The sequence below is a fragment of the Micromys minutus genome (assembly GCF_963924665.1).
Source record: "Micromys minutus genome assembly, chromosome: 11".
NCBI classification, from domain to species: Eukaryota; Metazoa; Chordata; class Mammalia; order Rodentia; family Muridae; genus Micromys; species Micromys minutus.
In genome coordinates this window covers 24,616,130-24,634,250 of record NC_137980.1, presented here as the reverse complement: position 1 = coordinate 24,634,250, position 18,121 = coordinate 24,616,130, and the positions used below count along the sequence as shown (strand labels likewise).

General features: G+C 42.8%; 1 protein-coding gene across 5 annotated transcripts; it reads left to right on the top strand.

Moving 5' to 3' along the window:
* Positions 1–2,335: 2,335 nt before the first annotated feature.
* CDC7 (cell division cycle 7) lies at positions 2,336–17,148 on the top strand (the record flags this gene model as incomplete). Of its 5 annotated transcripts, XM_080924798.1 has the most annotated exons (11): positions 2,336–2,447; positions 4,232–4,315; positions 4,547–4,682; positions 7,981–8,074; positions 8,159–8,301; positions 9,050–9,299; positions 9,876–9,971; positions 10,739–10,914; positions 11,578–11,660; positions 13,157–13,306; positions 16,763–17,148. In XM_080924798.1, the coding sequence occupies 11 exons, from the start codon at positions 2,351–2,353 to the stop codon at positions 17,146–17,148; spliced, it is 1,695 nt and encodes a 564-aa protein (XP_080780924.1). The 5 variants fall into 5 exon arrangements, with proteins under 5 accessions (XP_080780924.1, XP_080780921.1, XP_080780920.1 ...); XM_080924795.1 differs by lacking the exon at positions 9,876–9,971 and having other exon boundaries at positions 2,351–2,447; positions 13,178–13,306; XM_080924794.1 differs by lacking the exon at positions 9,876–9,971 and having other exon boundaries at positions 2,351–2,447.
* Positions 17,149–18,121: the final 973 nt, after the last annotated feature.

The following is an 18,121-nucleotide window of genomic DNA, read 5'->3' as shown; positions in this document are numbered from 1 at the left end:
AGGCTGTCTCCTAGCCTCTACCTACATGCATACATAAACACATGCACCCCCTCACACACATGTGTGCATACACTTACATACAAAGTCTGTCACTCAAGATCTTTGAGAAGTCCCATTGGCTCCTTATATAATCTCTGAGATCAAAGTCCTTCTGAGGAAGAGTCATAGGGAGGTATTTCTAAAACTGAATTATAGCTGTGTATGTGGTGAGTGTGGTGTGTGTGTATATGTGTGTTCATAGTGGTGGTACTAGGGATTGTAGAGCTTTACTATTGACCTCACACCAATGCAGCTCTTCCTTACCGTATTTATTTATTTATTTATTTATTTATTTATTTATTTATTTATTTATTATTTTTAGTTTTTAAAATAAGGTCTCTCTGATGTAGCCAAGGTTGTCTTCAAATTTGTGGTGATCCTCCTGCCTCATCTTTCCAAGTGCTGAAATTACAACATGACCATCATTCCTGGTTTCTTCCTTCTCATCATCAGACTCATCGACAGGCATGCTGAAGAAAAATACTTTAAAAAGTTATTTACATTTGTGTTCTGCCTCCATGGACGTCTGTCAGATCACCTGGTGTCAGATACCCGGAGCTGGAATTATAGACAGTTGTGACACCTGGGCACTAGGATTCAAACCTGGCTCCTTCGGAAGAGCAGCCAGTGCTCTTAATGACTGAGCCATTTCTTCAGCCCCCAGCCACACTTTTAACGAAGACAAGAGTGGCTCTCAGCTTGACATCATCTGGAATTAACTGAAACCCAAGCGTCTGGGCACACCTGGAAGATCCACTCGAAATCCAGATCATCCGAGATTAGAAGGTCCACCTTAAATGTGGGCCACGGAGGCTGGAGGCAGCCCACATCATCAGAAGTAATAGAGGAAGCTTTGCTCTTTGCCTGCTTCCCTTGTTCTCACTAGCAAGTCCATCTACCCTGCACCGAGGCACTCCATCACTTGTGTTAGAGCCACTCCTTTAGAAATCCAGTGTAAACTGAAGACCAGAAAGACCAGAAGAAATTCCCTGGGATGCCACCAGCAGGTTGGAACTGCTGAGACATCAGCAAAGATACCATATTCTTCACCTTTCCAGCAGAAGACGGCCATTGTCGGACAACCTGGACCACAGCATGCATGCCACTTTGATAAATAGCACATACATACATACATACATACATACATTCATACATACATACACATTCATATGCATATTCATCCCGTCAATTCTGTTCCTTTAGAGAACCCTGACTAATAAAATCAGCATATAGTTCTGTCATATTTTCTTCATCTGAGCCTTGTGGAAGATCATGAGGTAAACGTATATTTTCATGGGCAAAAGATAAATTGGGGCCCCATTCCTTACTGAGGCCCTAGCAGTGGGTAGTTACCAGGCCAGGAGAGATCATTCTTTTTGCAGGTGCAACTGGGGGTAAGAGTTCCATGCACAATCCTGTGGCTCACTCCACAGCCATGTAATACAGTTTATTTAAAAAGAAGAAAAAAGACGCAAAATTGGGATTTTTTTTGACTGCCATGTTCACCACTGTTAGCTCAGTCTTCAAAAACTGGTTTATAGCGTAGCTAAAACGATCAACAGACTGCCACTGCTTGGCTCGGCCTTGAAAGGCCACGCCTTTTGCGCAGGCGCAGAGGGCTTCAGAGTGCGCATGAGCAATTCAAAGCTGCGCGGGAAGAATCGCGCATGCGTAATTGGTAGGGCTCGTCCCGGAGCTCCTGGAGGCAGCCACCGTGGACATCCTAACTTCCGTGAACCGTGAGTTTCTGACAGTTTGTCCCACGGTCGTGGACAGCGAGGGACCGGGGACGAGTTCCTGATCGTGACAGAGGTGGTGTCGCCCTGTGAGCATCCCGTGGCGGGAGGAGGTGCGCCTGCGCAGAGCTTCCCGTTGGCGCTGGCTGATCGTCTGTTTGCCCTGCGCGCTCGCCCAGGACTTCCCATTCATTCATCCTTCCGTTGCCACCTAGCCGCCCTCGGTTGTCTCAAGTCTGGCGGAGGGCCACGCTCTAGCGATCGACTTCCTCCCGGGCAAACCACCGTCCCCTCTGGCAGCCCCCGGGAGTTCCCAACCCGCTGGGTTCCACTCGTTCCCGCGCGAGTGCTCGCCGCAGGCCAGTGGCAGCGACGCCTCCCCGACTGGGACTTGGACATATGGTGCGGGTTTTAGTGTTCTCTCCTGAAGGGCAGGTGGTTTGGTGCATGCCTGTTTGGGTGAGCGACTTTGCCCTTCTCACCGTGTTTGATTTTCACAGCTGCTGTTCTCCCCTGTGCACATGACTCCGTAGCCCACTCTTTGCATCCCAGTGGAAGCCTCATTGGGGACCCAGATGGAGGAGCCAATGGCGTTTTCTCCCCTGCGTGGCAGTGACAGGTGTCCAGCTGATGACTCTTTAAAAAAATATGAGCAGAGTGTTAAACTTTCAGGTATGTGTTAAATGCCACAGTTGTGCAGTTCAGAAGTCAAACGGGAAGCCGTTCTGCATCTTCTGATTGGTTAAAAAAAAAAGTTAGGAGAAAAGGGAAGGAAGAAATGTAATTAAATTATACTCCCAGAAATAAACAGAAAACCACACACACCTGACTCAAACTGAGTTGTATGTTTGCATAGGATTTTACATATCCACCTAATATCTTGAGATCTAGATTTAGGATTGGATCGAATCTTAAAGAGGACTGGAATCCAGCTTTGTCCTTTTACAAGACATTAGTTGGGTCCAAATATTAGTGGCTTTTTAGAAAACATGCTTGTTGATGACTGACTTTTCTTCCAGACACACTGTTCCCTTACTGTGTAAAGCTTAATTTTCAGTAATTGGTGGGGGAGGGATTAAGGATTCATAAATAGAGTCCACGGGGAGAAAGGAATACGATGTTTTGTGACTGTGAAATAGCACCATGTAACTAATCTCCAGGAAGTGAAATGTAGCTGCATCGCAGACTCCAGGTTTAGGAGGTGATTGAAAAATTCCCGTGTTGTGTACCTTCAGCAGGATATTGTGGTAAACAGCCATAAACCCAGGGGAAGGCGGAGGATCAGTTCAACCCTGCCTCAGGACCACCCAAGAAACTGTCTCTTCCTACACACTGTGGTAGTGCTCACTTAACATGTCTTTAAATAAAATTCCAGTTGGTTCTATTCTTTCCTAAATTGTGCCGATTCTTTTTCTATGTGAACCTTTGCATAGCGAATTCTCTGCTTTGCCTGTTTTTGACTTGACTGTATTTCGTTAGCTTTCCAGTGTCTCTGCAGACATTTCTTCTTCCTAAGATGTCCTCTTTAGTTCTTTACCCATTGAAATGCAACCCATCTTGTCACCTTTGGAGTGATACCCTCTGAAGGCCTGTTGTCACCTCAGAGGCATTTCTCTCTGTCACCACTCCTTGTCCCTTGTACCTGGTAGTATATGCATCCTTGCTACAGCTGTGAGCAAATCACCCACCCTTTTCCTATACTCAGTTCCTGGAGAAGCCACCTGCACCAGCTTGTTCATTTTTAAAGTAGACTCAATGCTTAAAAAAGACCAATTTTTAAAGGTAGAGACTGCAAGGATGGCTAAGCCTCAGTGGCACCTCTCTGAAGCTGGTTAAGTTCCCTGATTAGGTTTCCATATCTGAAAAAAACTTTTTTTTTCTTTTGATAGTCTCGCTTTGTAAGTCCTAGTTAACTGCTTTAAACTTGTTATGTAGACAAGCTTGCCCTCAAACTCATAGAGATGCTTGCTGGCCTTAATCGGGATGCAGGAGGGGGTGCGGGGTGAACTTTCTGTCTTAGTCTCCTGAGGAGGCGGGGCTGCTGCACCGACTCACCAAGCTTTAGTCTTTTGCTTTAAACTTGGCATTTCCATTAAAGGCCAGCTGTACACTGACTTGGTGCGCACCTCTGGTGCATACAGTCCACAGCTGCCATGCTTACGTCTCGGCCTTTTTACTTTTCCTGCTAGTTAAAAGTATGCGACTTGCAATTTCTTAGCAACTCTGTGGGGTTTTGATGTTTATCATTTTGTGGTTAATTACTTATTTTAAGATATAATTCATTGCTTATTTTTTTTTAACCTAAGAAATGATAAGCTGGCAGATTCTTGTAGCAGCTCTTGGGAGGAAGAGGTGGGGTCATAAGCCTTGGCCAGCTTGGGCCATAGACCCTGACCCAAACAAACATAGACAACAAAACCCTGACTACACTTCGTTGATTCTAACTTCCTTCATAGGTACTAAAAGAGATATCGAGGAGCTTTGTGAAGCTGTACCACAGCTTGTCAGTGTGTTCAAAATTAAGGACAAAATTGGAGAAGGTAAGTTAAAGGTGTGTCCCACTGTTGTTACACTGTTGAGACCATAATAATGTTAGTAACTGTGGTAGTGAGTTTTCTCCTGCTGTAGATAGAATGAAAGTAGTAAACATTTAGGATAAAATAGTCATGACTTAGTATGCCATTAAGACACTTGGAAATCTCCTTAACAGAATTGTCTTTGTTAGCGTTTCCTAAGCCTAATGTTGGAATATTGGCTTGGTTGCTTCCTAGGCACCTTCAGCTCTGTTTATTTGGCCACAGCACAGCTGCAGGAAGGACATGAAGAGAAAATTGCACTGAAGCACTTAATTCCCACAAGTCACCCTGTGAGGATCGCAGCGGAGCTTCAGTGTCTGACAGTTGCAGGGTAGGTATTGAAGGCGTGTCAATGGAACGGGCTTTGTGTGGTTTATAGTACTCACAGCGGCTTAACAGGAATGATGAGTTTGTGCCTAAATTACAGTTTTCAGCTAACTGTTGCTCTTGGCTAATGCTTTGCTCTGTACCTTGTGATACGTATCTTGCTATTAATCCTTTTAGAGGGGATTTTTCTTAACTCTGTTCTTAATCTGTACTTGTAACTTCCCTTCCTGACCATTGATGTATGGTTTGGGCTTGTTCTCAATGTGAGGAACTATTTGCTGCCTCAGTTCTGAGAGCCTTGTCTGCTGTGTCGTTCTTAGAGTAGAGTCATTTGGCATCTGTTTCCCCTGAGTTTCTCTCTGCTAGGTTACTCCTGTTAACTCTGGACATGGTAGCCTGTTCCTGTGCTGAGTTGTCCCCTCTTCTAGTAGCACCATTGGTCCTTTGTTCTCTTTAATGATCAACTTTCTTAAAAGTTACTCAGTGTACCATTTACAGGTTATGATGTGATGGTTTTGCAAACACATATGGTGTATTGTGATCAAATCAGCATCACTAATAACTTTGTATACAGATTTATCTCTTCTGTGTGTCATCAGTTGTTCTGAGCTCTGCCACTCTGCTGTACGGCAGAGCTCAGGCCTTGTGGCTCATAACCTGTGTATTTCCATAACTGTCATCCAGCCTTGTGTCCTCTGCCCACTCTCCCGGCCTCCTGGGATCCTATGTTACTTTCCATTTCTGTGACATCGGCTTTATTGGCATCCTCACATGAATAAGATCATGTGATATTTGCCTATGTATTGCACTCATACATGGATGTACACATACACTACTTAATCTGCCTTCTCTGGCCAGAAAACAAGCATTCCAGTAAATGTGGTCATCTGCTTGTGTGCAGAAGACACCACCATCTCTCTCCTCGGTTGCCCAAGCTAGACACCCAGACACATCTGTGTCATTCTCCATATATGTAAAATTGGATCCAAATCTGGCATACCTCTAATTCCAACACCTGGGAAGCCAATGCAGGAGAATTGCCATGAGTTTTTAGACCAGACTGAGCTATAGTGAGATTCTGGACCAAAAAAAAAGAAAAAGAAAACCAAAATATCTTTTTTTCCCAGCAAGTTGGTTTTACACTTGAGAGATGTCATGGTTAATGTGTTTTCAACTCAACAGTATCTAGAATCTAGAGACAAGGCTGAGAGGGATCATTAAATTCTAGATGGTTTCTGACACTTTGAGAGCTTATCTTGGTTAGGTTATTTGGTGAGGGAAGACCCATTTTAACTGGGCAGGATCATTCCCTGGAGGGATCCTGGACTGTATCAGCAGGAGTTATGACACCTGCCCAGAGCTGGAGAGTAGCTCAGAGGTACATTACCCACTGAGTATACACAAGGTCCTGGTACTGAGATCACTGCCCTGTGGAACACCAGTGGGTTGACTGGGAAGCAACCAGTGATGTCCTGAGCCTGCCTCCGTAGTTTACCTCCTAGCACGGAGTTTTACTGAACTCTAGTTTCACCGCAGAGCTTGGAGTCAAGAAGAATGAGAAGATGTCCAGCTTTTAGAACTCATGTTTTCGGGGTCTTTTTTTTTTTTTAATTGAATTTTCTCTGTATTTACATTTTAGATGTTATCCCCTTCCCCCAATCCCATCCTCCCTAACCCTCCCATTACCTTCATCTCCCTCTCCCAGTCACCCTCAACCACCTCAGCGCATTGGCATTCCCCTACACTGGGAAAAATGAACCTTTGCTGGACCAAAGGCCTCTCAGGAGAAAGTTTTCTGCTCCCTGGTGTGGATGTGATATGACCAGCTGCTCCAGAGCTGCAGCCTTGTTGGAACTGTGCACCAGAATGAACGCTGTTAGGTTACATTGTTAGGGTTTGGTTTTATTTCCCATTATGTAAAGAGGAAAAGAAAAGGCATGAGGTAGTCATGGTTTTAGAAGCTTCCTTGTCTGGTTTTCCTACTTTATTGATAACCACATTCCTTCTAAAGCCTGTCCTTTATACAGAGGTCCAGCATATTGAGTAAGACACATATCCAGAGGAAACCCCTTTATACAAATCATTCTTTTGTGATCTAGCGACTTCTGTGACGTTGGAGACATTCTTAGCCCCTTTCCTAATTTTCTTATAGAAATATCAGAGAGTGACCATTCCCATGATGGGGTTGTGGGGGCTTGTTTTTTTTTGTTTGAGTTGAAAATATTTTGCCTGGAGTATATTCTGGTCATGGTTTCCCCTCTCTCCAGTCCCTTCCAGAACTGTCCCGTGCACCCCACTCCACACCCTTTCTCCCTTTAGAAAGAAGACAGGCAAACAGAAGACCAAGTATGGTGGCATACACCTTTAATCTCAGAAGTTGGGAGTTAGAGGCAGGCAGATGTCTGAGTTCTAGACCAGACTGGTTTACAGAGTGAGTTCCAGAACAGCCAGAACTAAGTTGATAGACCCTGTCTCAAAAAGAAAAAAAAAAACACAAGAGAAACACAAAACACACACACACACACGGTCAGAAACCATAGCACACAGGGCAAAGACTATTTAAGAACCCCAAACAAAACAGTCTTTTTGTTGTTGGCCATCTACTGCTGGACATGGGGCCCACCTTTAAGGGTGGTTAATATACCTGGTGAGACTCCATTGGAGAAAACTAATTTTTCATTTGAAAGCTGGTATCAGTTGCAGAGTAGTTTCTTGGTTGGGGCAGGAGCCCATGTCTTAACCCACAGTGCCGGGACACCGTCTGCTTGGAACTTGTGTGTGCTGCCCCAGTTTCTGTGGGTTTATGCAGGCTTCAGTCCTGTGTTGTATCTGGAAGATGCTGTTTCCATGGAATCATCCATCCCTCTGGCTCCTGCATCTTTCTGTTCTCCTGTAGCTCTCTGGGCTCTGACAGACAGGAACTTAAAGATGTCCCATTCAGGATCAAGCGTTTCAGAATTTTAAGATGAGTTTATTAATAGGTGTAAAATGCTTAAACCAAAGCTTGGCTGGTCATAGAGATAGTGAGTGTTGCTTATTTTAAAATCTATTATTACCTGGCATATCTTACCTGCTAAGAAGTCTTACTATCTGCAGATATCTCATGATTGCATTGTTATAGTAACCTTGTAACTGGTGCTATTTTATTTTCAAAATTTTATCTTTTATGTGTCAGTTAAATGTGATTTTGTGCTTTCTAGTAATAAGTACATATGTATTGCTAAAATAATTCATTTTTTTAAGGCGTAAAGTTGCAGTGCATTTGGCCTTCCCTCTAAAGCTCATTGTGCATTTTCCACTAGGGGGCAAGACAATGTCATGGGAGTGAAGTACTGCTTCAGGACAAATGACCACGTGGTTATTGCTATGCCGTATCTGGAACATGAGTCTTTTTTGGTAGGTTTCAATAGTTTTGAACTTTAATCAGCTAAACGTTTAAATTGGAACAGTTTTGTGACTTCATTTATAACTTTATTTTAGGACATTTTGAATTCTCTTTCCTTCCAAGAAGTTCGGGAATATATGTTTAATCTTTTCATAGCTTTGAAACGAATTCATCAGTTTGGTATCGTTCACCGTGATGTGAAACCCAGCAATTTTTTATACAATAGACGCCTGAAAAAGTGAGTACAAAGCGTCCCAGAAAACATTAACTTTGAATTCACGCTGTGGAGTCTATCTCTTAGACTGCAGTGCTCACACTGTTTCTGTTCACGTTTTTGTTGTGACTGGAAGAAATGGAATGAGGAAGATAGAACAGTTATAGAATTAACACTATGTGGATCATGAGATACATACTTAGAAGGAACTTGGAATCTGGTCTGTTTTGACTTTCAAGCCCTTATTTCTAGGCTTTCTATTTTTGTTCTAATTAGAACGTTGGACCACATAATCCATTTTCTATGTGGAAACCAAAGTTGTTCTATGAGTGTTTTTGCTGATTATATAGAAGAGACCTTATAAGCCAAACAGCACATATGTTAAGTAAGTGGATCATCAGCGTGGTAAGGAGGTAAAAGCATTCCCTGTCCCTTGTTTAGTTAGAGATTTTCTACTGTCACGGCATCTTCTCCACTACTGAACAACCCAGGTTCTGTCCTTTGTCTCTGCTGTGTCCTCTTCTGCCTCAGTACGGGCTGGGAAGCTACAGACAGAGAACGCTCAGCTGGTTGGTTCAAGGACACAGCTTCAATTTTTAGCCTCAGCTATTAAGTTCTTGGGGATTTTTCTTCTCTCTCTCTTTTTAAGGAAAATTATACATTCTTAATTGTTCTAGAATGAATTCTAGTTTTGGATGTGATTTGACAGCATTACAATGTTATTAAGATTGAATCTCTCTAGGAGGGTGCTAATACTTGATTTGCCTCTTAGGTATGCCTTGGTGGACTTCGGTTTGGCCCAAGGAACCAGGGACACAAAAATAGAGCTGCTCAAGTTTGTCCAGTCTGAAGCTCAGCAGGAAGATTGTTCCCGAAACAAGTATCACGGAGTCATTGGACACAAGGGCCCACTGAGTCGCCCGGCACCTAAACATGTGGATCAGCAGTGTACCACAAAAACTTCTGTCAAAAGATCCTACGCAAACACACAGATTCACATCAAGCAAGGAAAAGACGGAAAGGTTCTGCCTTTTACATTTTCAATAAGAACATGTAGGATTGTTTTCCATCAACCAACAGAGGGAGATCTAACACTAGGATAGCACTTGTGATTTAGAAGCTTTTTACAAACCTACATTACATGTTTCAGTTGGTTAGTTAATAGGATGTTACTGAATCGATTTCCCTGTTTCAAACTAAAATTTACTACTTTGTCAGCTTATGGTTTGCAGTTATAGATTACATTATACGATAAAACAAAAATTCTATGTTACCAAATTTAAATTAGTTGTCTCTCCTCTCTCTCTTTAAAGAGCATTGTGACGGGAAATTCTGACATGTCTATCTCCATTTTGGCTGCCCAGGAAAATGAAAACACCTGTGTGTGTGGCTGTGAGCGATTGTCATGCAGTGCGTGTGGACTGTGGTGAGGCCGTGGGTGCAGAGTTGTGCCTAGACTGTGCCTCCTCTCACAGTGTTTAGTGCCTGAGTGTCTCGGATGTCACGTAGTCAGTCTTTCCAAACGAAGGCAGAGGACAGCTGGCAGAAAGTGTTACAGATATAACCCTTAATTCTCCTTGTTTTTGTTGGTATTGTAGGAGGGATCTGTAGGCCTTTCTGTCCAGCGCTCTGTTTTTGGAGAAAGAAATTTCAATATACACAGCTCCATTTCACATGAGAGCCCTGCAGAGAAAGTAAGTAATGTAGCTTCGTAGCTCAGCTGCCAGTCACCGCACACCTCGAGCGAGCTCACCACTAGAGTAGTGTGTATTAGTTTGGCTTTGGCAGAAGGGGTTGCTACTTCAAGCATTTACTCAAAATTCAGTCGTTAATATTTTTCTGAACTCTTTTTGGTGGAGTTTTTTATTTTGATTACCTATTACTGTTCTTTCTCTATAGGAACATTCGGAACAGGCTAGAATCACCCTGTGAGCTCCCAGGGCCTCACAGTTACAGTCAGTAGTGTAAAGAGCCTTCAGGCTGGGTGGTTTTAAGTTGGCTTAGGTGCCCTGTGACATTGCAGGTGACAGTTGTGACATGGAGTCAGACCTTAGTGATTAGTAACTTAGTACTATAACTATATTTTCCTGGTGTATCGGGAAATATTCTGGTGTTAAATGTTTGCCAAGCTAATTAGTAGCTTTTAATGTTATTTAACAAAACAAAACAGAAACAAAAACAAAAAAAGTTTTTACACTTTTTTTTTTTTTTTTTTGAGACATGGGATTTTACTACATAGCCTAGACTGTCATCAAACTTGGAATCCTCCTGCCTCATTCTCCCTAGTTGTGCCGTTATTAACATGTACAACTATGTCCAGTGGCCTTAAAATGTTTTACTAGACTTGCAGTCCAGTAGTACCTTGCACAGTTTTGAGTGAAGTGCATGCTTCTGATGCTTGCTGCCTTTCCCATGCTCGCATTTGAAGGCATCATGTTAAGTGTCACATCTTCTTTTATAGCTCGTCAAGCAATCAAAGACTATGGACATAATGTCAAGAAAGCTAGCAACAAAGAAGACGGCCATTTCTACAAAGGCTGTGAGCAGTGCGATGAGGGGAACTGCCAGGCCCTGCCCGGCCGTCCTCACGTGCGACTGCTATGGGACAGACAGAGTCTGCAGTGCTTGCCTGGCGAGGTAATGCTTCTGTGCTGCTGGAGAGGCCGGCCTGCGCCAGACGAGATTAGCAATAGAAATAACCCAGAGATTGGTCAGTGAGGGTTACCTGGGCCCCGCCACAGCAGTGCAGCGAGCAGATGCCTTGACATGCACTCACTGGGGAAACCAGTCTCTGGAAATGACACTGGCTCAGTGCATCTGGGTGGCCCTGCAGACCTTTGTTTGCAGATGGCATTGTCTCTGTCCTCTACCCTGCCTGTGCTCAGGGACCAGGGCCAAGTGATGCTGCTGCTCTCAGCTCAGGGTTTCTTTCAGGCGTTGTTTCCACAGATTCCTGTTAACTCGAATCTCACGTGAATGAGTGTATAGATAACTCAGGACTCCAAGCAAAAGTTTCTCTATGAATTCCCGTTGAGTTATATTTTTCTATTATGATTTTTATTATCTACCATCTGTTTTTATACTTGGAAGTTGTGGTGAAATCTGTCTGGGACAAGGCCAGGGTATGGGGGCTGGGGAATAAATATTTATCACATTAGGTTTTCATTGCTTATAAGAAGTTGATTTATGTTGCTTCCAGGACAGAATTTTGTGTGAACTAAATTAATAGCTTCCATAGTTTTGTTTGTTTTTGGTTTTTTTGAGATAGCATAACTAGCTATCTTACTTGTGTCTCATAAGGCGGCAGCAGGTTGCCCCAAGGGCAGGCACACCAGGATTCAGAGCACCAGAGGTCCTTACGAAGTGTCCTGACCAGACTACAGGTATGCAGCTTGAGAAGTGCCCCACACTCACCACGCGGAGCGCTTGTCTTGGGTGTTTTATTTGTCAACGCCACTGATGCCCAGTGTTTTTATGGAGCTTCTGATCTTAATGCTGCTTTGTAAAAAATAACTCTCACCCCACCCTATAGATTATATTAGCTCAGCCTATCTGAAAGATGATTTCACAGAGAATTCTTGCCATCAGCTGTTAGGGACACTGTAGGCAGTCATTTTGGGTGGGGGGTGTCAGGGTTAGAATAAAAATGTACTTAGTACTTCAGAAATTCTCTGTGGTAAAGTTTTTCTTTTCTCTACCATGAAAATAATACAATAGCAGTTAACAGATTCTGAAAAGAGAAAAGGTTACTAGCATTTAAAAAGTCATAGAACCTAGAAGACACTGAATTAAATGATCAGCTGGCTCCTGTGGGTCACTTGGATTCACTGTGCACCTGTCTGTGCTGCTAGTGATATAAAATGAGTCCAACTGTTCGCACTCTCGTTAGGACACATGTGCTCATAAGTACAAGGTGACTTGTCAAGCATGCTAATGACACACAGGGTATTGAGGAGCTTCTATGATCCAAAGGGTTAAGAAAGGAAGTTTCATGTTATAGAAAAGATCACCTCTGAGGAAGTACTATAGGGATGGAGATTAGCATTGAGGCAGGACCTGAGAAACTCAAGAAACAGCATAGTCAAGGTGCAGAGGAAACTATGAGTGTAGTGTTGCGTAGTACAAAGTGGGAGTCAGATGTTAGACGTGTACCAGAATGACCACCTGGGCTGTGCCATAGATGCTGTGCAAGGGAAGAGACAGATGATTGTGCTCTGCTGGGCCAGAGCACGTGCAGGAGAGCAGCTCCGTAGGCCAGTGTCCTGCAGTGGTCTGTCTGAGGGGTGAGGAGTGCCTGAGTGTGGGCATTTGTAGCAATGACAATGACGGTGAGCAAATGACAGGCATACCTGGAAGGTGCTGCTTGTCAACACATCCACATGCAACCTCCTAGAGCAAAAGGAAGGGGCCTGGTTTTGTTTCTGTACTGGTGCTGGGGCCTAAACTCAAGGTTGTAGCTGTGCTGGTCTTAATGCTCAGTGTATCTTACTAAAAGGAAGATACCTGTATTACCAAGGCTCCATCTTGCAAAGCATCCAGATTTCTTTCTATGGAGCTATTATTGAATTTTCTTTGATCTTATAAAATGTACATTTACTTACAATTTTCTAATGATGAAATATTCCTAATTCACCAGTGTGTTCAACATTTTTGCACAAAGAATGTTGAGTTAAGAGTTATGGTTATACTTTAATCTCTCAAGAAACTTAAATATCTATTCTAGAACTATTTGAAGGAAACCTGTTGAATTGAGCCTGTGTGTTATAACTTAAGCTTTCTAAGATGATGTTCATTCTCAGCAAGTTCTGCAGCTAACTGGTGTAGGTGATCATACATTGAGAATTTCAGGCTAGTTTTTAAAGTATGTTTTCTGTCACAGCGATTGACATGTGGTCTGCAGGTGTCATATTCCTTTCCTTGCTCAGTGGGCGGTACCCATTTTACAAGGCCAGTGATGACTTAACTGCTTTGGCTCAAATCATGACAATTCGAGGATCCAGGGAAACTATCCAGGCTGCTAAAACTTTTGGTAAGTTTAAATCCTAGAACAAGGCAGATGCTTTTAATTGTCGCCTATAAATTGCTAAATAAATGTTACAAAATTCCTCTCACAAGTAAACTTACTCAGTATTCTTAAGTCATGTACCCTTAGGAAATCATTCACTTGCTTAAAAACAGTTACTTTGTTTAAAGAGGGGACAGTTATTTACAATTGAGTGCGGTGTGCCCAGCACACACAGAACACTAGTGACTGGTGTGTAAAGAGAAGACTGTTGTGTATGCTACAAAATACTGTGTGCCCACACTAGTATTTAAGGCCAAACTTTACATTCCTTTCTTTGTCAGCTAACTAGAAGTCAGCTTTGTAACGTATGTCTTCCATTGTAGTCAGCTTTTATTCTATAATTCTTATAGTAAGTTTACGTCTGTTGTATATTAAGCATTGTACTTAATTATTAAGGATCACTGTGAAGGAAGATAGCACAAATGTGTATTACTAGCCCTTGGTGTCTGTGTGGTTAGGGTAGCAGAGAAGAAAGATACTCTATGACATACTGTCATGTGTGCACACATAATGTGAAATTTCTTTAGCTTTTTGAGACGGTCTCACTGTGTACTTCTGGCTCACCTGGAACTCACAGGAACCCTTAAGCTCATGAGCATACGAATTAGCAGCACAGGTTAAGCCTGCAATGGCACATTCTGTGGGGTGCCTGAGACTCACTTCAGCCTTGCTCTGGTAGCCCAAACTCAAATGGCCACTATGTGTGTGGTTTTTCTCCGGGTAGCATTATAGTTACTACTTCCCAAAGGTTTGTGTGTGCTTCAGTCAGGGGATGATATGAACAGACTCTCAGCTGGCCTACCTCAAAAAAATGTGAACCTGCTATGTGCCCGGCCCAGGACCAACAGTTCTTAAGCAGGAATACATCAGAATTAACTAACACATTTTACGAACTGCATACATCTGTTCCTACCCTCCTCACTCATGAAAAATACAATTCAGAAAATGGGAGTGCTTGTTAGGACTCCTTGTGCTTGGAATGGCTATGAAAAGCCCTTGCTTTGGAGCACCAGGTGCCAAGGTCTGATGAGCCAGACCAATGGACGTCTTCAGGAGAGTCTCAAAACAGGCTTGTCAAAAGTATGTAAGCAGTACTGACTGCAGTGTGTGCTGGTTACATATATATAATAAATATAAGAACACTTTGAGGTTAATAGGCTGAATGATGTATGCAAGGAAGGCGTGACATTGTTGTCTTGAAATTAGTATTACATCACAAAGAATAGAACATGCTTACATATGTTCTCAACCACTTAAAACCTCCCACCTCCCAGGAAACAGCTTTAGGAGAAGGTCTGGGGATCTGGAGTTCGTCAGCTAGTAACAAAACATTTTGTTAAAGAATTTGAGTTTCCATCATTGATATTCAAAGTTATAATGAAGTAGCATCTGATGAAAAATACTCTGGGGCAAGTCCATAGTAGTACGCAAAGCCTTCTGGGAATTTGCTATTACAGAGCTTTTCTCTATTTTTTTAGTGTGACAGTTTAGTGGTTTTTCTAGTATAGCATCTGTAGTTACTTCAGCCAGATCTTACTACCTTGAGCTCCTGCAGGAGAAGACTTGGTACCCACAGACCTGCTGTTTCATGATTGCTGACTTGCCTGTCGTGCAGAGCCTGCAGGTTGAAGTGGGCTTTAAATACTCAGTGAATTGTACTAATTGAAAGAAAACTTGGAGCTGAAACAAATGCCTTATGCAACATATCCTCGATGAATGTGTTCATTAAATTGTTCCCTCAAAACTTTAAATGATCTCTTTGGTCAAGTGCTAAAATTTATATGTATAGCTTGGGACTTGCTGGACTTTGTCTCTGATGTCAAAGCAGGCTAATAAATTAAGGGATAAACTGTTCTGCTGTCCTCTGGCTGGTGTTTCCTAGCAAAGAAGAAGAGATAGTTCCAAGAGAAAAACTGGATTGATGCGCATCCTCATGACTTAGTTTGTGTTTGTTTGTCTCCATTGCTTTCTCCAGTCCTGCCCACCTCACTCTTTCCCATCTGGTAATTGCATTAGAAAATATGAAGGCAGCTTTTTATTACCCAGATTGCTTTATTGGCAAGCTTCATACTCCTTCAAGGAATCTACATGTGCAGCTCACTGTTTAAGCCACATGTCTGTATATAGGGAAGTATACAGAATATGACTACTTATATCTGGGGAAGTATGCAGCATATGATACTTGTATATAGGGAATTATACAGTATATGATTACCTGTATATAGGGAAGTATACAGAATATGACTACTTATATCTAGGGAAGTATGCAGTATATGATACCTTTATATAGGGAAGTATACAGTATATGATTACCTGTTTCTTTGCTCAAGTTGATATTGAGTGATTCTAAAAATACTGTTTTTTTAAAAAGTGTGTGTAGTGTGCCCATGTGTGTGTGTGCTTGTAGAGGCTTGAAGTTGACATCAGGAGCCTTCCTCATTTGTTCTCCTTATACACTGATATAGCTCGTCTTACAAGCCAGCTTCCTCTGAGGGGCTCCTGTCTCTGCCTTCTGAGCACCATAGTTACAGGTGTGCTTTCTCCACACGCAGCAGGCATTTGTGTAGGCCGTGGGAACCAGAACTCCAGTCCTCACACTTAACACAACACGTGCTTTATCCCCAGCCTGGCATTTTTTGAAAAACCTAAGTTTGTTAATTGATTCATTCACAACCATGCCTGGGGCAGGGACCAGGCACTACTTATTGTTATAGAGCTAAAATCCTAGTTTGAGGGAAGTATTTGCTGTTAAAGATGAATGGTGCTGAAAAAGAAAGAAACGATATGAAAAGGGTTTAGCTCTTAATTAGGATATGTTGGTCTAGAACAGCATCTAGATTATTCAAGTAAATAGGGGGTTTTAGAGTTCTAGTACAACAGACATTAACTACATCTGGTGTGTACTGGGAAATGTGTAGGTTTGAGGAGTTCAAACTATCTTAATCTTCAAAGAGCTCACAGACTTATAGGTGAGACAGACGGTTCATTAGTTACGACAGTAAAAGTAATGGTTCAGTGCAGGTACCTAATAAGGACTTAATCCAGGCCTTACAAACAATGGTTCTTGAGCTAGACAGGAGCATTCTATCACACTGGGGCTTCCTGCCACACTGGGCATCCTAGGAAAGACGTAAGTGCCAGAGTTGGTGGGGTTAGGAGGAGGAAGGGTGGGGGTGCAGCTTGTAAGTGTTACAGAAGCTTGTAGTCAGGTAAAGGCTGGCCTAGCACACACTTCCCGCTTCCTCTCTCCTCTCCCCTACTTTGTGGTCTGGCTTTCCATGTAAAGGTGACTACAACTGAAGTGTGGCCCACGGCCTTCATCTCATTCTCGGACACAGAAGTATTTTCATAAGGTACATGGCTGGACTTATTTGGTTTTCATAAATTGCCTCTGATACATTGAATATTTTTTTCTTTAAGGCAAATCAATTTTGTGTAGCAAAGAAGTCCCAGCACAAGACTTGAGGACGCTCTGTGAGAGACTACGGGGTCTGGACTCTACCAATCCCAAGTCAGCCATTGATCCTCCAGGGAATACTTCCCACGGCCCCGCTGCTTCAGAGAACACTGACCATAAAGCGTCCCACGAACAGGCTCCTCAAGCACAGCAGTGGGAGGACTCCTTATATAAAAGGGACAGCGATGGCTGTTGTCACTCCAGAGACTGTACTGCCAACTCAGAAGGCTGGGACTCGGTTCCTGATGAAGCCTATGACCTGCTTGATAAACTTCTGGATCTCAACCCAGCCTCAAGGATAACAGCAGAAGCAGCCTTATTCCACCCGTTCTTTAAGGATATGTGCTAACACGGCCCTCCCTTTACTGGTGCTGCTGTGTATCGTGAGCTGGGGTTGATAATCACAGGTTGTTTTCTTCGTCTTAAAATGATAATATTTGTGCTGATGTCAGGTTGTAAACAGATAAGAATTCTTAAAGATCCTGGGGGAGTCCTTAACAACTCAGATGCTTAGTGTCTGGTGTCCTCTGCCTCAGGAGTAACCAACCTCACTTGGCCTGCTGTAGGGGTTCAAGGTACAGGTCATAAAACTAACAGATAGGACAGGGAGAAAATGAGTAAAGCACCATTTCCAAGGCAGTGTGTGCTCTACACTGTACATGGGGGAGTGGCTGCTGGTGGTGTACAGGAGAGGCAGACCTGTCCTGTGGGTGTGCAAGTGAACAGCTATTGCAGAGATGTCTGTCACCACCTCACATAGTCATTGTAAATTACATCGTGCTTACTGCAGAGTGTCTGCGTGCTTCACTGTTACCTGTATTTATACTTGGAGCCCAACAATGTGTGTATTGTTGATAAGACAGAAACGCTTCTTTTTCTCACACCACCGGCATTTGTTTAATTAGGTAATGGCCACAAGGAAAAGTGAACCTAGAACTGAATATACTGGGTTTTTTTTGTTTGTTTGTTTGTTTGTTTTTGTTTTTGTTTTTGGTCTGCTAGAAACATTCATAATCCACATTTCTGTTCAAGTTAATTTGGTCAGGAGGAATGAGTCTTAGATAACTGAGAAAAAAGTAACAAAGGCTTCACGAGGTGATTTGTGTCTTATTTATGTTCTAATTCTTCGTATCTGTGGTAGCGTACCCGGCTTCCCAGGAGTCAGGAGGGTGGACTTGCTGAGGAGTTCCTGTTTGTATCATCACAGACTGCGGGGAGCTGTCTCTCAGATATAGATAAATGTGCCTTGTTGATCAATTTGACATGCATATATAATGTATATTTGTGTGTATACATACTTTGTCTTGTGCTGTAAGTTTTTA